Here is a 26708-nt window from a genome sequence, read left to right as displayed (position 1 = left end):
GCCAACGTCAGCAGAAATCCTGCAGCTTTCTGGAGGAAAGCAGAGCCACAGAGAGCGAGCAGCAGCTACAAGACCATCCCAATCCCATCTGCTCTCAGCATCCCCACCACGAAGGGCTGGGCACGCATGGGTGAATTGACAGATGCCCGGGAAATGCAGCCAGCACCACCAGCACCTTGAGTTCTGCTGAACTTGAGTTCTTATGGGGGAGACCTCCTTGTATTTACACTACAGCCAGCAAAGGGCTTTTTGTAAAGCACGTAACTTCCTGCAGAGAGGAAAACACGAGGCAGTGAACAACAAAGGCTGCTCAGAACAGCAGCTCAGCCTGGTTCTCCTGTGTGTATACAGCACACGTGATACTAGTTCAATGCAGTGACAAGGCTCTCATTCCTAGTGCTACAGACCGAATGCAGATGTATGTCTGGTTCAGCTGCTCAAAGGAAAATCAGGCCAGGAAGCATTTTATAACTTCAGGAAAAAAGATGTGAATTTAGAGTGCCCAAAGACGCAAGCTGGATTTCCATCATCGACATCTACAGCAGAGCATCACAAGAGCTGAAGTTCTTTCAGCACAGAACCCATGCAGGAAAGAGGCATCCCATTCCTCCCAGAACACATGCAGCGACTTTGCCACACTCGTGACCATTTAGCTCACATGCCCAGTGTCTGCAAAAATGCTACAACACCATTCAGTTCTGAGAGCCTAAAGTAAACTCGGTACCTTGTAAAACGAAGCACTGACTCAATATCCTGCAAGCACCTGGCCAGGAACAGCAGGGGAAGCGCGTTCCCATGGACTAATGCTTCCCAGCCACACATGGCTTGACTGGAGCAGAAGGCAAACACCAAATCCACCCGGGCAGCAGCCAGGAAAGCCTCCTGCCCCTGCACTCACCGATCCACGGCTTCCACATCAAAGCAGAACCTCTTCTCAATGGAGTCGGTTTTCCGTCGTGTGCAAGATTTCAGGATAACGGCTTCATCCTCTCCCTGAGAAGAGACAAAATCACAGATAAGGAGGAGAACAACCCCTCCATACATGCCTGCCCCCAGGCCCCAACCAGTGCGTTCAAACCAGAGGGGCTGTTTGGCAACATCAGCCACTCACCACCTGCTAGAAATGCACTAACATATATCCAAAATGCTGAGGCCAAAACCAAGTAACCATCCTTTCTGAATGCAGACTACATTTACGCACTGAGTATCATACAACCCATGTTTCAGGCAGGCAGAGAGTGCTGGACCACAATTATTGGGCAAAGTTTTATTTTCCATTGCTGAACAATGCATCATAACCTTGGCTGTCAATTTTCACTCTGGCACTGGCTGCATATTTGGCAGCTTTCTTCACACAGAAACTCCTAACAGGAGCAAGTATGCCTTAAGATGTTTATTATTTGACAAAGCAATGACAAAAGCATTCTCCCATCCAGGCATCTGCATCCAAGTACTGGATTTCCCCACGCCGAGCAGTGGTCAGGCAGGATCTGCACACACTGCTGTCCTCTGCTGGAGGAAACCGCTGCCCAGACTCTGCCAGCACACAAAATTCTCCTGCAATTTTTAAAATCCCTTGATGACTCAATACAAGGCAAATTCTGAGCGAGTTCCTGGACACAGCCACTTTTCTGTGCGCTCTGTGCTGCTCCAGCTGACACCTTGGCTGACCACCCTGTTCCCTGACATCATCATTTTCCAGGAAACCTATTTAGGGCCACAGCAGGGACCCAGGAAGACAGATCTGAACGGTTTCTGCAGGGCTGCTCCTGGGGGGTCGCCTGCACCCTGCAGCTCATCAGCCTGGCTCAGCACTCTGTATTCAGGAACTGCCCTGCTCTGGAACCACCATCTGATGCCAGCTGCAGCCCCAGGAGTGCTCGAGAGGCCAAGAGCAGGCAGAGCCTTGGGTGACGCCATCTCTTTACGCTGCACCAACGGTGCACCGGTTGGCACTAACAGACTGCAGGGCACCCAGCACACAGACAAGATGCTCAGCATGCTGCACATCCCATGTGGTCAGAACAACCTGAGCAGGACCAGCGTGCAGTGGCACAGGCTTCAGTTTGTAAAGCTTTCTCCTTTCACAAATAGAAATAAATAAAGGACAGATCTAAGACAAGAGGAGAAAGGCTGGTCTGTAACTACAGGCAGCTGCTGTAAACTTGTCCTTACAGATAGCTGCATGCAGACACCGGAACAGAGAGTGGAGCATGAAACAGAGCTGCGTCTGAGGGGCTCCAAACAATCAGGAAACCAGCAGTGCTGCCAGGGCAGCTGACAGCTCCCAGACATCTGCTGGACTTGTTTTTTTTGAGCAAGGTGCAGAGCTCATTCCCCGTGTGGCACTCACTCAGCTGAAGTGAAGGTGAGCCACCTGCTGGTGTCCGTGTCCCACTGCTGAGGTTGGCTCAGCCTGTAGCTCTGCCCAGGGCCCTGCAGAGACACTCACCCCTTTTCCTCCAGATTTCTGGTCAAATGGCACCATGGTTATCCGCTTGGATTCCCGCTGGTACGTGCAGTAATGCTTCACCCAGGAGGTCCCAAAGTGACCTGCAAAGCAAATGCAGTTTTTACCCCCAGAACCAGTAGAGCTTCAATGCACACCCATTATTAAGCTGTAAGTTTAACCAAGCTTAACACGACACCTCTCTCTATCCACGATTCTTGTTGTACTTTACAGCTGGCATAAGCATTGCTAGCCCTTCTCGTTCAGGCGGAAGAGGAAGCAGACTCCCCAAGCACTGACTGATGCCACAACAGCCCACCACAGGGCCAGTGCCCTCCCACATTCTGCATTCTGACAAATTTGCTTCTGTGTCCCAACATGTCCCCCAACACCCACACCCCACATTGCCCTCAGCACCTACGTTTCTCCTGGACGTAGAGATACCCCTCCATGGTATAAGGACTGATGTTTTTGTGCTCGTGAGGATTCTCCTTCATCTTCTTCATCAGCGATTCAACCTCCGACCTCGTTCCTTCAAAGCGATTCCTCGTCTGCAAATCAAAACAGGAACAACCCTGCAGCACCCATGCGAAGGCTGAGACACCGTGCAGAAGAACTGCCACTCAGACTGTGTGCGTGGCACAGCGTTATTTATAACAAAGAATTTGCTTCAATTACACTGTCAAGCCCTTTGCTTGAGGGCACACACGCACACAAAAAGAGAGAAACCATCTCAATTAAAACCTACCAAAGTGTGTGTGAGTTTTCTTTGCCAGACAGACACATCAACACAAACACTTACATTCTGGATGCTGATGGTCAGCTCTGTCTTGAAGTCACTGAAGTCCTTTGCAAGCTCATAGCCGTGGTGGTAGAAGGTGAAAAGCCCTTGCAGAAAGGCCAGCAGCTGCGTTGGGGCAAAACGAATCAAGACTGTCAGTGCAGCCCTCTCTTCCAGCCCACTTTGTCCTCCTGCTTCAATCAACCCCAATGACCCAACTGATACCCAAATTCCACCCCCCTCTGTCCACTGTGCCCCTCTGCACCACATCACTCTGATGCTGCACTGGGAGCTGAGATGTGGCACCAAGCCAGGCAGTCACAGCCTGGTCATGCTTCTCTGGACTTGGAGCTATTCTTCATTCAGAAGGAATGACTCCTTGCAAACAGCAGAAGAGGTTTTGACTCTACCATGTATTTTTCATGGGTAGATAATAATAAGTTAAGGGAGAATGGTTTTAAACTAAAGGAAGGGATGTTTAGATTAGATGTCAGGGGGAAGTTCTTTACAGAGGGAGTGGTGAGGTGCTGGCACAGGCGGTCCAGAGAGGCTGTGGATGCCCCAACCCCGAAGGTGAGAAAAGCCAGGTCAGATGGGGCCCTGGGCAGCCTGATCCAGTGCTTATCTAGTGGCTGGCAGCCCTGCCTGTGGCAGGAGGGTTGGAACTCGACAATCCTTGGGGTCCCTTGCAACCCAAGACGTTCTATGATTCCTGGAGGAGCAGTAGAGGACTTAGCAGTGAGCAAAAGGCAGGTCCTACAAAGCTTAATTCTTTTCTCGTTCTGTCAATCCTGCACTTTTTTCCCCTGAAAATTACATTCTCTAGAGCTTCTATTTTTTTGCTCCCACTTGAGCCCATTCCCTTCACAGCTGTCAGCAGGCCCCACGGCCCAGTCCATCACAACAGAGATGCCCACAATACATACAAAGAAACGCTTTGTGTATCTGGGGCTGAGCCCCACACCAAGGGCTTTTCCTAAGCACATGTCCTGCCCCTACCCCCAAACCTGTCCTACAGTAACAGGGATGCAGGGACACCCCATGCCCCAGCCTGGCTCCCCATCAGCCCTCACACAGTAACACATCCCTCAAGCAGTTTTGTGGGATGAAAAGGGTTGGGTTCACTTACAGGCTCCACAAACTCAAACATCTTCCTCTCCTGGACCTCTTGCACCTTGAAGACATACTCCAGGGAGACCTCGTAGAAATGCTGCCGAACCAGGTCCACCTGGCTGTCTGCCTGCAGGCACCAGGAGATGAAAGAGGAAACACGAGGTCAGCGTGGCTGGGAGCAGCCAGCCCCACGGCACGGGACAGCAGGGGCTGATGGGGGTGCGTCCACGTGGGATGCTAACTCAGCTTCAGACATCAGTCTGGGGCTGGACAGATGGCACGGCGATTAAATAGAAACCTGATTCACATGAACAGGCTCCTTCTTCAGCTGAAAAAAAGCGGTTTTCGATGACTCACGTTCACACCTCCCTGACAGCTGGGTAGAAGAGCACGAATTAAAAGTGGGAGAAAGGAGAAGTTGCTGCATACTTGACAACGAAAGGCAATTCTGCACTTTCTGGAAAGCAGTGCATCGAGAGGCTGCCAGCAGCACCGTGGGCTCCAGGCAGTGACACACATGTCCCACCATGCCACCAGTGAGGGCTGCTCCTGTGCCAGGCCAGGGGACGGCACATGCCCTCTGCTTGGGAGAGAAAGCAGAAAGGAGCAGAATTTGGGATATTCCCCAGCAGAAAGGCCTCACTGTGTGCTGGAGCAGAGCCGCTGCACTGATAGCAGGGTAAGGAACACAGGCATCCCCCGCCTCCTTCCTCAGCTCACTCCTGATTTTCCATAGGACACGGCCATAGAGTGGAACATTTTCCCCAAGACCTGCCTGCAGCACTTGTGCTGGGTGTCTGTGGTGAAGAGGCTGAGTTTTCAGCAAACTGAGCACTAAATGTGATGCAACAAAAGAACTTTGCCAGGAGTTAAACAACAGATTAGACTCAGGGTGTTATTTAATTGGTCAGCAGCCAGAGCAGCAGAGAATTCCCATGGTTTCCTTCTCTTCTTGCTTTGCTGCAGCAGTCACGCATGTGGCCACCACCACCTTCCAGATGTGGACAGCAGGAAGAGATTAGGAAACATAAAACACCAAACTGCCCTGACACAAACTCTCCTCTCTGGCTGTCAGGGTGTCTAAGAGGGCTTCAGGCTGCTAATAATCAGCTGGCGTTGGTTTTCCTAAATCATTACCATTTCATCAGCATCCTTCTTGAGGACATCTGCCATAACTGCTTTTTGTAATGTCTCAGGCGAGAAAGATCCCAACTCCTGAACCCAGGAGCAGCAGCAGCTGGTTCCAGCTTTTGTAGCAAAAGTCGAAGTGTGAGGTGGAAGATGCCAGCAGATGGCACCAGCATCCAGCACTGCTAAATACACCAGCAGCCCGTGCTGCACAGCACAGCACACGCAGCCAGCATTCTGCATGGCACAGCACCACACACAGCATCTGCGTGGTACAGCACACCAACACCCCACACTTAGCTGCCCTGGCTCCTGCATTGCTCCCATACCCTGGGCAGGACATGACATCACAGCTCCGTAAAACGCTGCTGCAGCCACAAGTAGCTCCTTCTCCATAAAGAAATCCTTCCACTCCAGTATCTCGCCATAGAATTTTAAACATGAACCAGAATATGGGTTTAAAAGGTTACTGAAGAGCCACAAGAGCGGAGCTCTGCACCTGCTGGGATGTAGGGATGCTGCCACGAAGCAAAGTGCTCACAGACCCAGAACATCCCTGCCAGGACAGCCAGGCACGGCAGCCCAGATGCAGACCCCTCTCCAGCCCTGATTTGGTGGAAGATGACCCCGTGCCACAGCCGTACCAGTCTGCTCTCTTGAGACAGATGGGTCCGCACACAGTTGGGCCACAAACAGCTGAGCTGCCCCAGTGCAGAGATCATCACTGTGCCCACCGAGCCCTCGGTGACATGCCAGCACTCTGCCCAGCAGCGCAGCGCCTGCCCCAGCCCTGGGCAGCTCAGGAATTCCAGACATGGGAGCAGTGATTGCAAAAGCAGGGTTCTCATCCAGTAAGAGCATTTGGCACAGCAGCAAACTACGTCCCAAGTAACAGGCTCTTAAAGCAGTTTAGAAGCACTAAGCCTGATCACTCTTCCCACGAAGCTCAAAGCCAGTGCAGCCACTTCTAGAGAAGGAGAATAAAAACATACATGATTTGTTATGGCACATGGGAAGCCTGCAGCAGAACCAGTTCCCCTACTGCTACACTCTTTAATTACAAGCTCTCTATCCTTTTTGATTGCTATCCATTTTGGGATCGCTCTGACTTACTCACCAAAACAGCTCTGTCCCCTTTGATTAAAGGAAGAGGGAAAAACCTGCCACTCACAGTCAGCACAGGAAAAAAAGTAGCTTATAGCCAAGAAAACCAACACTAGAAGATGCAGAAAATACTCAAAAACCTCAATGCAGTTACTGCTAGACACTGAAAATTCGAGGTTGCTCTCACCTCCTGGAGCTGGGATTCCTTCTTCTTGGAAGACAAGTTTAAGTGCTTTTCTAGGACACCACAGTACTTCTCAGTCTCCTTGTCATATTTCTTCTTGGCATCCTGCAGAACAGAACAGTGTGAGCCTGGATCCAGCAGCACCACAACAGCCGAGGAGACCCAGCAGCATGCTGAGGACACTGCCCATGGGACCCACACGGGAGCACAGCCCCCAGCCCAGCATTCAGCTTCCTGCCCTGCTCAGAGATGCCCGTGCAAGGCCACGCAGCTGGCTTTGTTTAAAGTTTGTTCCAAAAACTGATAGCAGCCCTAAAGCCACACCCAGAACAGACACGCTTTGAAGAGCCCAAGTTGGACAGGGAAGGGAGGCAGCAGCAGGGAGCAGCTCCCTCATCTGCTTCTCATTACCCAGCTGTGCACAGCTCCAAGGCACTGATGGATGCTGGAGTGGCAGCCACGAGGTGCTGCAGAGGGACGGGCAGCAGCACCCAGCCCACAGCCCTGTGTGGGGCAGGACAGCAGCCCTCTGCAACGTGCAGAGCTGTCAGCGCTCGCAGACAGCCATGCAGAACACTGCAGCCCCAAACACACCAGCGCCAGGGCACAAAGGGAACAGCTGGGCTGACTCCTGGACTAAAAGCAGCATCGTGCAGAGCTGCACTCCCAGGTCGCCCGGCCAGGGGACATCCAACCAGTGCCTCAAAGGCAGCAAGGCCCCGTGTACCGACAGAACCCAGCACATCAATAGCCAGTGCTTCTTCCGTAGGATCCCCCTGGAGGTTTTTCTCCTCTGGCTGCACAAGTCAAACCAGAGCAACCTTAGGACAGGACACACCACTGCAATGCAAACAGCCCCGCTGGCTGGCACGTGCTCCCTGCTGTCAGCAGCAGGCTGTTATAACAACAGCAGAGCCGCGAGCAGTGCTTCGAATTCCAGAACAAAGGCAGGAAAGAAAGGCGGGCAGGGACAGGCTGTCCCACAGCAGCCTGGGACACATGGGTGTGTTCCCGGGTTCGCCCTGCCAGACGGTGCCCAGATCTCCAATGCACTGGGGCCGGGTGAGCGCAGAACTGAAAGGTTTCAGCTGACTGAGAGTTCGGAGACCGAGGATTCACCTTGCAAAACGTTAATTCTGGTTTGGAGGAAGAAAAAATCTAACTGTTGGTCAACAGCTCATGTTGGCGCATTACTTGCTTGAGGGTGAACCAGGAAACACCAAGGCACTTCACGTAAGCCGGATCGTCCTTGTCTCCCTCCCACACCCGGGGCCAGCAGAGCCCGTCCCTGTGGCACATCAGATCCCAGACAGCACCAGGCAGCTCTGAGCACTGCCCCGAGCCATGCAGAGGCTCACAGACCCAACAGCGATGCGAGGCCAAAGCCACCTACCTTAGCAGCACCAATCTGCTCCTTGCGGAACTTCTCCAGCGGTGTGATCAGCACCTCGCTGGCGTTCTCAATCTGTTGGACACAGAGTCACCCTGTGGTCCCCAGCTGGGCAGCACTGCACACGTGGGCACTTTGTGTCCCACTCAGAGCTGAGAGCTGTGCTGCTGACCACCTCTCTCCGCTCAGTCCCTGCAGACACACCAGCACTGGGGCTGCTGTACCAAGGATCCCTCCCTGCAAACTGCCATCACCACCCACTGGAACACACACACTTCACCTTCCTCCAGCTGCACATCAGATTAGCGGCCAGAAGGCAGCTGAAGTGCTGCTATCAGACCCACTCTCCATCCCCAGGCTCCCCACTCCCAGGGCCATACCATCCGCATCCGCTCATCTTCCAGGTTCCGCAGCACTGTGGCAAACTCCTGCAGAGACTTGGCTGTAAGGGACACGTGGACAGTTTCAGAATTTAACAGCATTTTCTTTTTTAATTCTGGACATCCAAGTAGCCATAGCATCACATTTCTAGCACTCATTGCTGCTCAGGCTGGCTCCTGCTGCCCATAGCAGCTCCTATGGCAGGCTGGCTGCTATGGGCATCGAGGAGCAAGGGGCGTGTCCCAAATGTCTGGGGAAATAACACTTGAACACAGCAGGCACGGTGTGCGCACTTGAGACAGAGCCTCACTTGCATAAGAAAGCTATTTTGGCCAAGAGACCAGCACAAATCAGCAAGAAAATCAGGACTAAATCTCATGTGCTCTGTTGGCTCCAGACTGCATACATGTGCAATGAACTCTGAAAGTCCAGCCCAGGCAGAAACAGGGTAACACTGAACAAAGCAGGTGAAGCTGTCCCCTAGCACTGGGAGATGCTGGGCGCAGTCCTGCCAGACCCTCACAGCATCGCCCTCTGAGCGCTCACCCACAGCCCTGCAGTGGCTGCCTGGACGTCCTGCAGGCATGTGGCCAAGCTGTGCTCCCCTCCTGCAGACCACAGCCACTGGCGGTGCCTCTAGCCATGACTACATCTCCAGATCCTTGCCCTCACATGTGAAAGGGCAAATAACAATCTAGATGGTTTCTAGATATGGCCTTCCATATCTAGGAAGGAGTCTTCCTCCTTTCTTTCTCTGGTAGAGGCAGACTTCAGGTGAGAAGCTACAACTTCTCTCCTAGTGAAGGCTCTGAAGTTGATGAACAAGGAGAAATGCATTGCTTCCAGAGAGCAGGGAATGGTGAACCTCTGGGTCCCCCCATGTCTGTGCTCATCCCTACGCATGCACTGCTCTGCTTGGGGTTGGCAGCACCATCAGAGCACCATCAGATGGTGGTCAAACCCACCATCAGCTCTCACCTATGCAGATCTCATCGTCTGTTTCAGCATCGCCGATGCAGCGGAACTTAAATTCATTGAGGGAATCCGCAAACTTGCGCTTGGCCGACGACAGATCTGTAAGAGGAGAAATGCAGACGTCAGCATGGGAGCGGGCAGCAGCACAACCCGGCACAGGGTCCCACCAGCCCCCCTGGGAATGTTACACCAACGGCCCTCCATGCAGGGCAGGCACCAGAGGTGAGGGCCCACGGCTCCGCACTGCCCCAGAGAGCGAGCCCTGCTGCAGCACAGCTCTGTTTACAGGCACTGCTGCAGAGAACGACTGCTTTACAAGTCACAGACTCTCTCCAAGAGCCGAATCCTATTAAGTTATTACTCGAGATGACCTGAGCGGATCCAGGCTTGGCTTTTCGAACCGGCCCCATGACCCTGCACACACATCCCCAGGAACCACAAAGCTACAGGCCTGACAGGAACTTGTTCTGAAGCAGCACAGGGACCCCAACCGTGCTAAATTCCCCAAATTCCCCATGCGTTTCGTTCAGTGTTCTCAACATCCAGGGAGCTTTTCGCTTTCCATGCAGAGAACGAAAATGTGCGTTCACACAAAGACTGCTCCTCCCAGGCACTGAACACCAAACGAGAGCTGTGGAAGAGATCAAGCATTCTGCTTTTGTGGTGGAAGGAGGGAGCTGAAAGCTTTCTTCAAGCACTAAAGCTGTTCTCCCAGCACCTGCTTCTATCCCCAGGGCTAATCCTGCCTGCAACTCAGCCCGGGAGCAAAGCTGCACCCGGCACAACGTGCTCCTAATGCAGCAGGACCACAGAGAAATGAGGAATGGACAGCAGGGTGCAGTGCTTGGGGGTGCTCCAGGAGTGACTGGGGGTGCTAGGTTTGCCCCCAGCCCTCCAGATTGATGCTGACACCACAGCGTCAGAGGGCAGCACCTGCACAGCCCAGGATGTGCAGCAGCATCCCCAGCACAGCACCCAGCTTTGCCCCACGGAAGCTCAGAGGCTTCAGCCTGGCGCAGAACAGCCTCCTGCTCCTCTGGTATGGTAAGGAGGAGGATGTTAACGAGGAGATGACGCTAATGACTCAAGGAGCCATTTCCTCTCTGCTGGCTCCATGCTGACCCTGGCCACACTTGGGCTGCAGACACCCTGACCAAGGCCGCTGTCTCCCCACCACAGGCCAGGCAGGGGCAACCCAAACCCAAGACGTTTTTGCACTTGTCTACAGCACTTATAAATAGGCATGGGAGAGGCCAAGAGAGGAGATAACCCCCAGTGCTGCAGCGATAAAGGAAAGTCACTCCCAGCCGCCCACTGAGTGACACAACCAAGGCACCGCAGTGCAGCAGCTGCTAAAAACAGCATTGAGCTTGGTCAGAAATGGAGCTGGGCAGCACCCAGGGGCCCAGACCCCACTGGCACACCTCACATCCCACTGCCCATCATAATTTTGGGGAAAACTCCTCCTGTGTAAAGAGCACGAGCACGGCAGCAGTGTGCTGGGAGGGAAGGGTTGACTCAGGCCTGTTTTCTCCTCAGGCATGAGAGCAAACCAAATCCTGCAAAAACTGGAGAGAAACTTCTGCCCTCCCTCATGCGTGAGCAAAATCCCGCAGCTCCCCACGCACATGAGTCAAACCTGGGCTGCACATGTTCTGCCTCCAACTTCTCTGTCTGGCTTTGTCAGTTGACCAAAAAATGTGGTAAAACCACCACAAAGGCAGAAAAACACCACAGACCGAGCAGTGCAGCTGGCCAGGGGTGCGGGTGCCACCGGGGGCTGGTCCTGCCATGGCCATTCCCCATGAGCTCAGAGAGCAGCAGGGAGGCCCAGCACCCGCAGGGATGCCCCTGGCAGCCCAGCCACAGCTTCACCAAACCCAAATTCTGCCAGCAGGCTCCCCACAAAAGATGCTGGCACACGACCCCATTGCTGCTCAGCACTTGAACCTTTCTTGCACCCACAAACACCCCCTGCAGTGTGGGGCAGGGAGCTCAGCTGTACGCTCTGCTCCTCACATCAGCACTTCTAAGTAAACCCCAGCAGCCAAAACACAGCTTCTTCAAAGACCCCAGGAGCGAGGCAGGCACCCAGCACACGTCCTCACATCAAAAATCTGCCACGGTTCCACGCAGTGCTTTTTGTATGCCAGCAGGCAGACCAAAGCAATAAAATCCAGCGCCACAGCAGGACTCCCCTCTCCTTTAAGGCTTCTTTCTGGCACAACAGAAGCAATCAGAAAGCAAGTGCAACATTCACCTGAGAAGAAGAGGAGTTGTGAACAGCAAATGCACGGCACATTGCTGAGTCTCCTGGAGTTCATCCCAACCCCTCTGTCCTGCCTCAGCCGGGCACACATCTGGGCTGCCAATATGGGTCACTGCAGTCAGCTACGCACCGTGCTAAAACGACGGCAGGACCAAGTCACCAAAGTTCTCCATCTGTCTGTCCTCGCCGTGCTCTGGGGAAGGGCAGCTCCTGCCCCACGTTCTCCCTCATCTGCTGCGGGTTCCTCTCCCTTCTCCATCCCCGTCCCGGGTGTTCAGGACAGGCTGTGCTGATGGCAGCACCGCAATTCCTTAGCGAAGCCAACTTGACAGGAAGCAGGCACAGGCACTGCGTGCTGGAGGTCCAGCTGCGTAACTATGGCAACAAGCAATCCAAATAAAATGCCCTTTAAAAAGTGATGTATTGGCTTGTTACTGCAATATAGGGTTACCAGCTAAAACATTTACGGGAACAGCTACAGTAGCGCTCCACTCCCTGAGAACTCTGCCCTTCCTGGAAGAGGGTTACAGCTCACACAGGGTGCCAGAATGGGAGAAAGCTGCAGGCAGCTGGGGACGGGCGGCAAGGAAGGAGATGGCGGTGACCCTGCTGATGCAGTGCAGAAGACAGGGCCGTGGGCAGGCTGGGAGGGCTGCAGCAGCCCCATCCCAATGGCAGGCTATGGCAAGCTCCAAGTGACAGGGAAGAGCCCGTGGGTACCCAGAAGCTATGTGTGGACCAGCCAGCCAGGACCTCAGCAGGGATCCCCAGCCACGTCCATCATTCCCTGCAGCCCTGTGAGCGGCACCAAGCCCTGCGTGCCCAGGTCCCGCCAGCAAGGCTGCCAGCATCCTCAGAGGCACAGCTGCCAAGGGCAGGTCGTGAACAGCTCAGCTCATCTCTGCCTGCAGAGCTCCTTCCAAAGCTCACAGAGGCCAAAAGCACAGCAGGCAGCAGCCCTCCAGCCTGGGGGTCCCCCGTGCTGCCCCCCACTCATCTCTGCTCCCCGGTGCCACCTCCTCACCCCCACCATCCTGAAGAACCGTCCACACCATCCTTCTGCAAAGCGGCTTCTGTTACCACCTGGGGACTGGAGTGCCTGTTTCCTAAACACAAAGCCCTTCCCCAAGACATGTGGAAATACTGCAGAAGGGAATTTATAGAACGTAGAAACTGATTTCACAACTCCACCCCCAGCACAAGGAAAGTCCCATCCCGACCCTGTGGCACATGGAGGCAGCAGGCAAAGCTCTTGCAGGGCAGCACCAGGTTCCTACCAGGAAACACCGCATTGCTGCACAGGGCAGAAGCACGGGTCTGTTTGGGGCCGGCTGCACGCAGCACAGCAGGCTCAGTGCTCACCCTGCCCAAACACTGTGCATGCTTGCAGCGGTGTTGCTACACTTCCTCTGAAGAAAATTGCTTAATAATCTATATTTAATGCTCACTTAACAACAGGAACCGCACCGCCTGCCCCTTCCTTCCCCGCCACAGGGAGCAGGCAGCTCAGCTGGATGGGGACAAGCAGCCCCAGCACGGGAGGCTCCTGGCAGTGCAGGGGCTAATTCCACACCAACTGCCTTCACCTTGCTGCTTCTCCACAAGGAACACTGCTCACCCCCACACAAGTATCCCTCATCTGGCTACACCAACCGCAGAACCACGGAGGTTGGAAAAGACCTCTCAGATCCGTAAGTCCAACCCCAGCGCCGTGCCCACAGACCGTGTCCCTCAGTGCCACATCCCCACAGCTCTGGAGCACTTTGGGGCAGTGCCTCCCACTTCCTGGTAGCTGTGCCAGTGCTGACTGCCCTCTGGATAATAATTTGTTCCTAATATCCAACCTGAAATTTTTCCTAATAAGCAACACCCACACCCAGCCTGTCGATGGCTGGTCTCACAGCGCTCACTGACAACTACAAAGGCTGGAAACCATCAGCTGCTCCCTCACTGACATGTTTCTTCCAGCTTCTCAAAAAAAAAAAAAAAAAAAAAAGCATCTGCTTCCCAAACTATCTGCCAGTTACCATGAACAATCACTGGGGCACAAGTCCTGCACAGACAGCCCTTCCAACAGGCTCAGGTGCTTCAGTGCTGCCCTGCAGCTCTGCAGGAGGAAGAGGCCGGGGAGCCGTTCCGGCCAACCCCACCAGCAGTGCTGCCCCGTGGGGCTCTGGGGGCCAATGGAGCAGCACGAGGCTGCCCTGCAGCTCCCAGCACCCGCAGCCCTTCCCTCCACCCAGGGCCGGGCCCAGGACTGCGTGAGCAGAGCAGCATCAGGAGAGCCCACGAGGGACTTCTTGGAACATCTCGGCAGCAGTCGTCCTGGCACAGAGACCCAAACACACCCACTGCAAATAAGCTCACTTCAGAGCTGGTCCTGATCCACGCTGCATCCATGCAGGGCCAGAACCCCAACGCAGGAGCCCCTCCTGGCAGGGCTGGGGCTCACAGCTCTGTGCTCAGGGCAGGACAGCCACAGCCCTGATCCCATGAGAGCTCACAGCCCCAGAGCCCACGCCAGGCCGGGACCCCACACAGCTGTCATCACAATTAGCCATGACTCATTTAATAAACAACCCATCCGCCGGGCGGCTGCGGTTAATCAGTGATTTAGTGTGGAGCTACAGCTGCTGGCAGGTCCTGCCTTTGGTTCACCGCTCAACTCAAAATAAAAACCACAGAGAGAAGAGGGGTCAGTGTGCTAGGGAAGGGACGGCGCACAGAGCCCTGCAGGTACAGCCGTGCTGCCCACCCTCAGCAATGCAGCCAAACCCCTTAAGCCCGGCCAGGAGAGGCTGCACTGCGTTCAAAGCTCAGCGAGCATCCTCTCAGCAATGGCTTTCTGTACTCTGCTTCCTTTAAAAATAGACAGCACATCCTCCTAAGGAAGACCTGACGCCAGGCAATGGGATAAACTGGAACGACAATGGCTGCACGCACAGACAGCACAGAGACCAGGCTTTAATTCACACCCATTGCCTCTGCTGGGTTCTCTGCTCTGAGCAGCTGAGCACACTGTGCTGCTCTGCAGCCCATGCATCATCGTATGCCTCGCTTCACACACTCAGAGTGGATTCATACGGCAAAATGTTTGCCAGGGGGACAGAGAATCCATTGTGGGATGAATGGGACTATTGACTGGGCTCAAATAGCAGATCAGATTTGAGTAACACACTGAAGACATGAATTATTTTCATGGTATTTTAAGAGATAAAAGTTCTGCGCTTCACAAAAAACAAAGTCAGTCTTTGGCAGGCCTGCCCGGCTGCACAGCTACAACTGCTCCCAGTGCCCAGCAGCACAGCACCCTGCCCGTGCCATCCCTCACCCCACATCGCCGATGTCACCGCTGGTTTTGGGAGCGCTGCCAGCCTAGGATGTTTGTGCCGTGCTCTCCAAGACGCCCCATGAAAGGCACTGAAGATCCAAGAGAAATGAAGGCAGGAGGACAGCAGGTCTCCTGGGAATGCTGCCGGTTTCCAGGAAGATGGAGGAGCCTGCCTTTGGTGTGCTGGGGACAGCAGGTGAGCACAGCCACAGCACTGACAGCCCCTGACTGAGGAGGACAAGGTGAGGCCGGGCACCGGGATGCAGCTGTACAAAACTCATGTAGAACAGATCCAGGGAGAGAACAGCCACACGGGACATCAGAGCCACTGAGTTAGCAACTACACGCCCTACTTTGTGCACATAAACCCAGCAAATATCGGGCCCCAGCCCCCACAGTGGGACAGCAGGGGCTACAGCTGGGTTTAGCAGCCCCGGGAGACGTCACCTACATCCACCCTCACTGACCTACATTAACAGCAGGGAGAACTGCAAATCACACGGCACGCAGGGACAGCACAGCATGAACGCCGCGCAGGGCAGCCGTGCACCGCTCCATGCAGCCACAGATGAAGCCCAAAGGTGGCACTGAGCCTGCACTGGGCGCCGTGCAGAGCTCGGCCTCAGGAGCACCCTGCAGCTCGGCTCACACACAACGTGAGGCACCGCTTCCTTTCATTCATGTTGAACCTGCTGCTCTTCCATTTCCGTCCGATCTGAGGAAGCCGATCATTAATCAGAGCCCTCTTCCTTCTGCCCCGTATGTTTGCCTTGTTCCTGAATTCCAACCGGCCCCAACCACTCGCTGATCCCTGCACTGCCAAGCTCGCCACCTTCCAGGCACGGCTCTCATGTAGCTCACATCCTTCCTGCTCAGCTTTTCTCACCATTTACCCGTGCAATTCCTATCACAGCAAACCCACAGCAGCACCTCCATGAACAGATCCCGCCGCACACAGCCGAGGAGCTGTGGGCTGCACACCAGCCCCACGGGGACACCGGCGCATCAGGGCACGGACTACGGGCACACATGGGATTAATCCTCCATTTAACCCTCCGTTAGAAATCCTCAACAAGCAGCCAGCAGAGCTTCCAAAAGCAAACGGCACCAAACCAACAGCTGAGGGCAGAAATGGCACGGCTCAGCACTGCCCCTGTGCTGAACGGGTTATTCATGGGGTGAAGCACCAAGGGCTGCACAAGCACATCCTGCTTCCCACAGAAGGGCCCAGCATGCTGCAGCACCCAGAAAGAGAAGGGGCGTGAGGCCAACACTGCAGTGGACACCGTTGGGCCAAACAGCCCCAGGACAGGAAGCAAAGCAGCATTTCTAGGCCTGCCCTGCAGTCTCCAAGCTGCCCATGCTGTGGGCGGCTCCCCAGGGCAGTGCTTCGTGGCAGCATCCTGCTGCTCCCACCATGCACACCCAGACAGGGGTCCCAATGCCATCTGAAACATGGGGGTCTGCAGGGTACCCCCAGCTCCTTCTGCCCGTCTGGTGAACACAGTGGGGGGAAAAAAAAAACAACCAAATCTCTCCACTTCCCTGTCCAGCTTCCACGTCTGGCACTTCTCCCTGTGTTTATTTTTGTTCACATCCTGGTGTTGTTTTATGGCAGCCCTTCCCCCAGCCCCTTCCTAACCTGTAATCTCACCAGTAAGTAACTGCTGGCGTCTGGCAGCTGGCGTGCTGCTGGGCTGAGCCCAGGCCCTGAGCATGGGCATGGAGACAGGTGGGAGCAGGTGAGGGATTGGAACAAAAGTAACTGGAAATGTTGGATAACACTCCCTGAACAGGAGGAATACGGCAAGACAGCAAACCTGGTGACAGCTCAAGTGCCTGGAGAATTCAGGGAAGTGGCAATGAAATGGAAAACCACTGCCCTGAACGCTGCCAGAAATGCCAGGGCATGTTGCTAACAGGTCCAGAGCACCAACAGGGCTGGGAAAAGGCATCCGAGAACAGCGCTGCTGCACGGAGAGCAACGCGGACAAATAGGGAAACAGCTATCATGTCATTCCTGTTTGCTATTTGCAAGCCTGAAGCTATGACAGACATTCCAGGCTCGTGCCGGGCAGTGAGGATTCCAAGAGTTGCATCCCCTGCCTGCAGGACACCGTGCTCCAAGCCCTCCCCATCACATCCCCATGCTGTGCCATGAGCACCGCAGCAGCCCAGCCGCTGTTCATTCCTCCCCTGAGCCCCCTCTGTTTCTCTCTTCGTAAAACCTGGAAGAATAACTCACAGAACCAGTGCAGGTTACTTGACCCTCACTGATGTAATAATTCATTGGCTGGAGCCTGGAATCACATTTCATTAAAATAAAATGCTCTGCCTGAGACAGTTAATCAATTTACAGGACACTAATCCAAAAGAAATTTGCTCCTGACCATGTTAATAACCATTAGGAGCACAGACGGGCAGCGGGGCAGCCCGAGCACAGTGCTGGCAGCACCTCAGCACTCGGGGACCGTCCCTGTCACAGCCCCCGACCAGACACCATGTGTGGGAGCAGATTACCACAGGCACTAGCCACGCATTTGGATTAGTTTGTTATTAAATCTAATTTGTTAATAGCTGGCCTGGCAGGGAGCCTGCTTGACTCCTCAGGAGGCAGGTGCCAAAGCATCGGGGTGCCTTTGGGCAGGGAGTTGGAACAGCAGAGCTGCTCCAAATCCCAGCTCAGAGAGGGGTGAAAGCCAGGCAGCCACCAGCAGGGACCGAGGAGCCCTCACTGCTGGGGCAGGGGCTGCGTCCCAGCACAGCGCGGGGTCAGCAGCCCCACAGCAGCCTCCCCTTCCTCCCAGGAAGCTCACGGAAATCCTTTCGCCTCCGGTGCTGCTTCACCAAAGAGCAGGAAAAAATCCCACCGCGCGCTCAAGGAAACGTCCCTGACGAATGAGTCAATTGTTCCTGCTTCTACAGAAGAAAAAAAAACCTAAAAAAATACACAAAGTACCAGCAGAGGCACAGGCACGATGGGCAGCCCAGGATAGAGCTCCAGGACACGGCATAAGCCCAGGTCCCACAGCACCCTGATGCCATCACGGCGCAGAGGTGACCGGGAACCCAGTGACACACGGCCACCAGCACCAGGGCAGGGCCCTCCAGCCCCCAGATTCTGCAAGAAACAGAAAGAGCCACGCTCTGCCCAGCCCTGCTGGGCACACGGGCCGATGCTGCTGCCGGCTGCAGAGGAAGAGCAGGGCAATCCCAGGGAGCAGCTCTGTTTTGCAATGTGTTCTTTTTTGTAAAACATCGCTAAGCAACCAGCATCCGACGAGGGCACCATTCTGCACGGACCGGCGGTTCAACTACAGCAAAGCAGCAAAGGGAAACCATTATTTTTTTCAAGTACTCCTGAACAGGCACACCCAGGTCACTCCACAGTTGCACACTTTGCACGGACTCCCTTACGCTTCCCCATGAGGTCCCACAGCCGCCAGCAGGGAACAAGGCCACGCGCAGCACCGCAGCCCCGCGCCATCAGCTGCGTCACTGTGCCCACTGATGACAGCAGAGCCCGCGGCTCCCCTGCAGTGACCACGGGGAGCCGTGCATGCAGCACCAGAGCTCCCACCCCTGGAAAAAAGTTTGTATTTTCCAGCAGTTTTATGAGCTATTTATTGCCTGCCTGTAGATAAACAGTGTGTATCTTTTCAAAAGAGATTCCTCACTGCTGCAGCCCGGAACAAAGGCAGCATTTTTGTCTTTAGGACAAACACGGAGCCGTCAGGGCAGCTCATCGTGTCCCCACCGCTGGCAGGTCCCCAGCAGACAGGGACAGCACGGCCACCAAACCACGGCTGGGGTCACCACCGCCTCCCCTCCAGCTGCAAGAAAACGCCGCCTTTCCAACAAACGGGAAAAAGAAACAGCAAGGAGATTAAAATCAGCAAAGAGACCACAGCAAAGGGTGTGCACGTGAGCTGACGGAGCGCTGCCGCCTGCCAGCCTGCGACAAACGCCGCGTACCCAAATGCTACGAGCACAGAGGAAGCGGCATCTGCGGCCCCTTCCTGAGCACCGCCGGCCGCAGCACGTGTGCTGCAGGAACCATATGGCTCGGGTGCTCGTGTGCTTCGCATAAACCCCGGCGAGGAGCGAGCTTGGCATTAACACAGACAGCATCCCCTCCCTGCGCTGCACCGCAGTCAGCGCCCCGCCGAGCATCCCAGCGCTGGATTCCCTGCCCTGCGGAGCCCACGCATGTGGCACTGTGACCTGCAGCCATGTGAGCATGGGCATCACCCAGCCTGCAGGGAAACGCAGTGCTCTGCCCCTCCGCACACCCTGGGACCCTTTGGGCTGCACAGACCCGAGGAGCACGTGCCTGCTGCAGGCGCCACAGAGAGCCATGGAGCTCCAGCACAGAGCAATTAATGCAAACAGGTGGAAATGCCTTCACAGCATGGAGGGAATGTGCCAGGAAAACGGGGAAAAACAGGCACAGTGGCTGCGCTGACAGCTCCTCACATGCTCGGAGGAAAGGGGAGATGATGATTCACGCGGAGCAGCAGTGAGGCGAACAAGCTGTGCGGAGCTCAGAACAAACTCCCCCCGCTTTCTCTCCACTCCCCACCCACAATGGGTCACGCTAAATCTATTCATCACGCTGCACATGAAACCAGCTCGTTTGGTTGTGCTTCAAACCAACACATCAAGGAAAAAAAAAAAGTAGAAACATAAGCAGCGATGAATACCTGGCACAGCACAGCCTCCTGCGGGGCGAGCTGCTGGCAATGCCAAAGGGAAGCAGGAGGGCTGCCCAAAGGGCTCAGAACCAGAAGCACAGCTCAGGACCTGGCACATCACCTCTGCTGTACCTTGAACAGGCAGGCTGCTCTGAGCGTTCCTGTTGGCTCAGGATAGGCAGCAATGGGGCATGGTGTGAACCAAGCATGGGGCTGGCAAGGCAGCAGCTCTGCACTGAGCCCAGCCTGGGGCTGAGGAGGGGCACACCAGGATTTTGGGCTGCCCATGCAGGAGCAGAGGGGCACACGGTCACCTCTCCACCTTCACAGGGAGGACCCCAAAAAGCACAGCTCTGCTCACCCATGTGCTGCAGCCTGGCAGGACGCCCCCAGCCAGGAGACAAGACCTGACGACACCAGGTGATGGACTGCTCCAGGCAGGCAGCAGGCACTGGCACTGTGCCGGCCTTATCTCACCACACCGGGCGATGTGGCACAGGGAGGAGCCGTGGGGCAGGAGAGCACAGGGCTGCATGCCAAAGCCCCAGCACCGCCATGGAAACAGCATTTCCTTGCACGCAATTCAGCGTCAGTAAGGGCTGACACCCCCAGCCCAGCCCACTGCCCCCAGCACACCGGGAATGCAGTGCCCTGCGCTGCAGGAGCAGAGATCAGCTGCAGCAGGGCACCCACAGCCCTGCAGAACTGCTGCTGGGCACGGCTGCACACCATGCCAGGAGCACGAGCAGGACCTGGTGCTGCAGGAAGGACACGACATCATACCCCATAGCCTCCTCTTGGATCCAGCCACATGCAGCTTGCATTTCCCCCCCAAAATACAACAAGCACTTTCCTGAGCAAGGACAGCAGCTCAACCCCTCACATCACCACACCGCTGCATCGCAACGCACGCCTCCAGGTTCAGAGCTCTACAAGAGCAAAAGCTCTGTCAGGGAGCTGCATCCCAGGGCAATTTAAGTAATGAATTCACAAATTCAAACTCTGCTGCCTGTACAGACCCTAACGCTCAGCAGCCTCTTCCTCTGGTGCAAAGCCCCAGTGCAGCAGCAGCACCTCTGGTACCTACGGCAGGACGGGGCACAGGGAGGACCTGGGGTGCCTACAGGGCAGACCAACGAGCCCTGTGCCAGGAGGGGCCAATGGTGCCCAAGCAGAGGACGCTGCCCCTGGACCACAAGGTGCGAATGAGTGAATGCAGCACCTGGCAGCAGGAAGGCTGTGTCCAAGCGCTCCTTCTCAGCATCAGTCAGCAGCTGCAGACTTTCTGCTGCCCGAATGCTTTTTAGAATGAGGCTGTGACACACGGGTTGGTGCTCAGCCCTGCAGAGCTGACAGCGGCTGCACAGCAACTCCTCCAAAACTCACAGCAGAGACCTCAGCAGCAGCAAGCACCTCCAGAGCAGGGCACGTTCCTGCTGCTCACCTCCAGCAGGGAGGCAGAGGAGGAGCCTTCAAGTTGTACTGAAAGTGAAGCAAAGTATTATTAGCTGTCCTACATCTCATTTGAATAAAATTCAAGACAAGCTGCTAAGTATGTGGCTACACGAGCCACGCAGGTCATGCAAAAGAGGCAAAGGAGCTCCGGCCCCGAGCTGCCAACCACAGGATGCTGCCACACCAAGTGCTCCTCACAGCCCTCAGAGAGGACAGGGAGGTGGAAAATCCACCCTGACATGGCTGAGCCCTGAGGCTGGGGCCGGTTGCAAAGCTGCACCTTTGCTACAGGAATGAAGCAGAAAAATCAGAAGCAATTCATCTGGAAAAAAGAACGAATAAAGTCCCACATTTCGCAGCTCAGATCAGTGCAGGATGCCCCCATGGACACAAGCTGGGTGCTTTGACATTGGCATTCCATGCAGTGAGATGGGACAGGGCTCACCACGGGGCTGCTGAAGGTTGGGGAGCTGGAACAGATGCACTCTCAATGTGTGGATGTCTTATTAATACAGAGAACAAAACCCTGGGTGCCTGCTAAGGATGCCCTGCTGCTCTGAACAGCATCACTTAGGGCAAACACATGGGACATCCCACGGGCTGCAGACAGCACAAAGCCCAGCAGAGCAGGAACCTATGGCACTGCCAGAGAAAGATCCAGAGAAGGCAGTCAGATTTCAGAAGCACGAGATACCACCACCTGCTGCAATTACAGCGCTAAAATAGGAATTGAGTGAATAATGGAGCTGGAGCATCAGACGGGCACGGAGGATAAAAGCAGCCATGCAGCATGGAGCTCTCATGCTAAGCCCCAGTCCCACCACGAACACTGGGCAGGACAGAGCCAGGACCCCCAGCTGAGGGGCCAAGCATGGCCCACAGTAACCTACATGCCCAAACCTGGCTGCCAGTGCCACATCCCAGCAGCGCTGCCAGGGCACAGCCAGAGCTGACCCAACCCAACCCCAGCACCAAGCCCACAGGGTTCATTTTCAGTATCCAGAAAGCACGGTGCTCCTTTTCCTTCAAAATTGAGTCCGCAAGAGGTGAAGCTGTCTCCTGGTAATGAATGCAACTCCAGTCATTACGGCTTCCACCATGCTGGAAAGGTCAGGGTTGAAGCCCTGCATCTCAGCCTCTCCTCCCTCCAGCCCGTACGGAGGGCTTGGGTTGGTACAGCTTCCTCCACAGAGGAGTAGGGCAAAAGGGATGAAAGCCATCAGAGCAGTGGTTTGGGTTTCTTCACCCCACATTCAGCACAAGGCCTTTTGCTCAGGCAACACCCAAGGTGCAAAGTCTTCACCCAGGCGCACGCCTCCAGCAGCACGATTTGGAACTGGGCTCATGGAGTCTGACACATTTCCTTATTCCCAGAACAAGCCCTGCTCGTACCAAATGAAATTAATTGTTTGGGTTGAACAATGGCAGAAAGTTTCACTTTTGCTTCTAGGCAGAGCTGCAGCCATAGGCACAACCCTGGGCACAGCACAGCAGCCATGCAGCAGAACACACACTGAGCACCCGATGGAGGCTGCTGGGAGACAAACCACAGCCACACACCTCTGCACACACTGCACACAACAGATGGGCAAAGCTCTCCCATGATGATGAAGATGAGAGGGGAAATCACAACTACCTTGTTTTGTTAAGCTGTGTGGCAGCTGTGGAAAAGTCCCCGTGCACAGCAGGGCCCCTGGTGCACATACTCAGGGAAGAGCACAGGGCACTTTGCACCAAGCTCCCATTTGCTAAATGCTGCTGAGCAGAAGCAGGGAGCAGCACAAGACAGGGCACCACGGAGCCACACGCAGCCCTGGCTGGAACCTGGGTGCACAGAGCCCTGCAGCAGTGGCAGCCCTGCTCCCCCTGTCGCAGCCGTCACTCGGCGAGGACAGAGCTGACATCTCCATCCCACCACCAAGCATCCGGATCTGCAAGGCCACCAGAAATCCCAAGGCACACAGGGACGTGCAGGCGGCACAGCAGGACCAGTCGGGTGCCTTCAAATTACCGCCTGGGAGAGGGAGGAGCAGGCAGAATGAGGCGGCCAGGCACAGGGCTGCCACCCTCACCCACTGCCCCAGAGTGCAGGGAGGTGACAGCCCTCGTCACCATGGGACACGGCCCCTGCAGGGGACACTGCAAGGGGCACAAAGTGTCAGCAGCGTGGGCACCGCAGCGCCCGTGATGGAGAACAGCAGAACAAGTTCAGCGCACGATGCTCTGAGTGCATTATTCATGTCCCACTTCAGGTCTCTGCGTTTGCAAAACTTTCTGAATAATTGATGGCTGGTGCACGAGGGAGGACGAGGGACGCGCTGCACTGAAAACCAGGTCACCTCCATGCTGGGGCACACAGAAGGGAGACAATGGGAGCGGGGCAGATCCGCACTGAGAAGAGCGGTATTTATCTGCACTCACAGCCACACACACCCAGAGCTGCTCGGACATCACAGGGCATTTTGAAAGAGCAGTCCTACAAGCCAACCTTATTTCAGCCTTCTGGATTGTCGTTTATTGTAGTGAAGCTACAAAACCTACACATCAGCACCGCCTTTACCCTCACGCAGGGCACACGCACAGCAACCAGAGAGAGCAGCTCCACAAAACCCACGGGAAAGGTCTGACACCAGCACACAGCAGCGGGGCCGATGCTGAACCGACAGCTGGAGCACGGCTGCACCCCGCAGCGCCGCGTCCCTCGCACCCAGCGCCCATCTCAAAACAAAGAGGATGTGAAATGTTCGGCAGAAAACGCAAGAGGAAGGAAAACACGAGTGTATGTCGCCAAGACTTCAAGCAATTTCGGTTCCGTGCCGCCGCCCTGAGCTGGGGGCCCCGGGTGCACAGCCTGTAACCCACACACGGCAGGGACAGATGGACGGACGCGGTGACGGAGGGGGGAGCAGCACTTGGCAGCCAGGTGGGCAGCGCCGCTGCAGCCGTGCGCCACACAGCCCTACCCAGCACACCCCGTGCACAGTGGGATCCCCTCCCACCTCAGACAACCACGAAACAACACAGCCCACCTGGCCCACCTGCCCCGCACCGCAGCTTGCGGCAGATCCCCAGATCCACACCTGCAGCACATCAGACAGCCTGATTGGGACCCACGCATTTATCCCTTAAACGCGTTTCCAGCCAAGAGTACCCTAATTTGTTCAGGAACGACACGAACGCTGCAGGCACGGCCACCACCGCGCCCCAGCCCCGCAGAACCACGCGTGCCCCAGCGGGGGCCCGGTCCCGTCCCACCCGACCCGCCGCCGGGGGACGCCCCGGTGACCCCAGCGACCCCACGCGGAATCCCCCCGGGGCGCCCGCAGAGCCCCCTGCATCCCAGCGCGGGCATCGCAGCGTCACTGGGACGCGGCGCGGGAACGCTGCGGGTGCCGGGGCTGCCCTGTGCCGCAGCGGTGAGAGCGGGGCCGGGCCGGGCCAGGTGAGCTACGGGAACCGGGGCGGCGCGGGGGAGGCGGGAAAGGCCCGGCCCGGCCGCCCCCCGCCCCGCACTTACTCTTGAGGGCGACGATGAGCGACTTCCCGTCCTTGATGAGCTCCTTGATGAACTTGTTGGTCTTCTCCAGCTCGGCCTCGTGCGAGCGGAGCCGCTCCCGGAACTGCGGGCTGTCCAGGCAGCACTCGCTGAATTCCAGCGCCGGCAGCCCCATGCCGCCCGCAGCCGCACCGCGAAGAATTAACAAAAAAATTTAAAAATATATTTTTTCTTTTTTTTCGGACGAGAAGCGCTCTCCCGCCTCTCAGGGAGCCGCCGCCGCCGCCGCGGGGCGCGCCCCAGAGCGGGCCGGGCCGGGCCGAGCCGTGCGGGAGCGCCGGGGGCGCCGCTGCCGCCGCTCTGGGGCCGCCGCCCGGGCAGGGCTCGCGCCGGGCGCGGCGCCGCCTCCCCCGCTCGCTGCCGGCCCGCGCCGCCGCGCCGCGCCCCCGCTTGGCCCCGCCCCCGCCGCGCTCGCAGCCAATGAGCGAACCCCGCAGCGCGGCGCCACGCCGCCCGCCTCTCGCCGCGCCCCTCGCGGCCGTGGCCCCGCCCCCTCCGCCCGCACAGCCAATGGGGGGCGGTGTGAGCGCGGTACGGGTGGTCTCGCGGGGCTGCGCGCGCCGCGCGGTCCACGTGTCTCGTTCCGTCTGTGCCCGCGGCCGTGCTGCTGCCCGCGTTAATTGCGCCCGTTAATGAGCCCGCGAGGCGGCACCTGAGGCGCGGCGCTGGTACTGCCCGGCGGGACGCGCCGCCAGGCCCCGCTACCCCGTCCTTACAGCGGGGTCTTACGGCCGCCCTGCTGGATGAACGCGGCGGGCGCGTGGACAGCCCCCCACCGCGAGCTCCTGGGATGAACCTCGGGCACGGGGCGGCTCCCGCTGCTCTCAGGTTTTGCGTTGGCAGCCAAAAGTCGGGCAGGAGCAGTCCTCAGTGGTGATACGGGGACGCACGCGGTGCGGGCCCTGTGGGTGTGAGAACGCGCGTTCTGGTAGCAAACAGCCGAGCGAGCCCCGAGCGAACGCCTGCAGCGCGCCCCCAGCAGCGCGCCCCCAGCCCCGCGGCAGGGTGGGCAGACGCGCTCCGGGACGGCTGGCCCTGCCCACCCGCGTGCAGACGGCGGGAGCCGCTTTCGGGGCAGAGATCACTCGGTCGCCGCGCCCCGCTCCCAGCGCTCAGCACAGCGGGCAGAACCCCGCTCTGCAGGCAGACCCAGCCCGGACGGAGCGCGGCGGCCGGGCGGCATTCCTGTCCAGTCAGCCGTGAAACGCACCGCCGAGCCGGAGCCAGCGTCGTGCTTTTTGCAGACTGGAAAGCGGGCGCTTCTGCACAAAGCGGCGGGGCGGGCGGTGCTGGAAGTGAATGCAGCCGTGTTCGCTGGGCCGTGGCACAGCCGCCCACCTCAGCGCCCGCTCCGGCAGGTCGGATGCGCGACCTTCTCCGCCGTCGCAGCGCAGCCTGAGTGGGGCTGAGTCACCGCCTCCCAGCGCAGTTTGCAGGCGCAGCTTTTTGCATGCGGTCTCCTAATTACAGAAGGGATGTAATACTAATTAATGCTTATCTTGCAGGCAGGATATAAAGTTTAATTAGCTGTCATTTATGCCATATGCACGGAGCCCTGTAAAAGCACTCGATGTTGTTATTTGGATTATGCTCCTTTTTTTTCTATGCTGTACAAACCTCAGCAGTGCATATTTTGGTTTTATCCTTCCACATCCCTATCATTCCTATGAAGAAAGTGTTCCAGCACTTGCAGCTAATACAGAAGAGCCCGTACCTGGGTTTGTAGGACACCGCCTTAGAGGATCAGAATATCTGGGGCTGGAAGCTAAATTTCTTTTGCCACCATTCCAAATCTATAGAAAGCAATGATGCTCAGACTGTCATTTTGTGGACAGGACAGAGTTGAAGCGTTGCAAAGCTCTGTCACATGAAATATCACACACACCACAGGACTCAAA

At 56.4% G+C, this 26708-nt stretch overlaps 1 protein-coding gene across 1 annotated transcript in view; it reads right to left on the bottom strand.

Moving 5' to 3' along the window:
- ARHGAP26 (Rho GTPase activating protein 26) overlaps positions 1-24925 on the bottom strand; it is a gene marked incomplete at both ends in the record, with an annotated part of 98020 nt that extends 73095 nt beyond the window's left edge. The window contains 10 exon segments of the mRNA XM_079542440.1: positions 899-993; positions 2453-2553; positions 2871-3000; positions 3252-3356; positions 4360-4470; positions 6763-6864; positions 8153-8224; positions 8530-8591; positions 9509-9604; positions 24772-24925. Of these exon segments, the coding sequence (XP_079398566.1) occupies positions 899-993; positions 2453-2553; positions 2871-3000; positions 3252-3356; positions 4360-4470; positions 6763-6864; positions 8153-8224; positions 8530-8591; positions 9509-9604; positions 24772-24925 (1028 nt within the window).
- Between the last annotated feature and the right edge of the window lie 1783 nt (positions 24926-26708).

The sequence above is a fragment of the Tetrao urogallus genome (genome assembly GCF_951394365.1).
Source record: "Tetrao urogallus genome assembly, chromosome: 14".
NCBI classification, from domain to species: Eukaryota; Metazoa; Chordata; class Aves; order Galliformes; family Phasianidae; genus Tetrao; species Tetrao urogallus.
The sequence above is the reverse complement of the archived record's forward strand: the minus strand, read 5'-3'. Positions and strand labels throughout refer to the sequence as shown.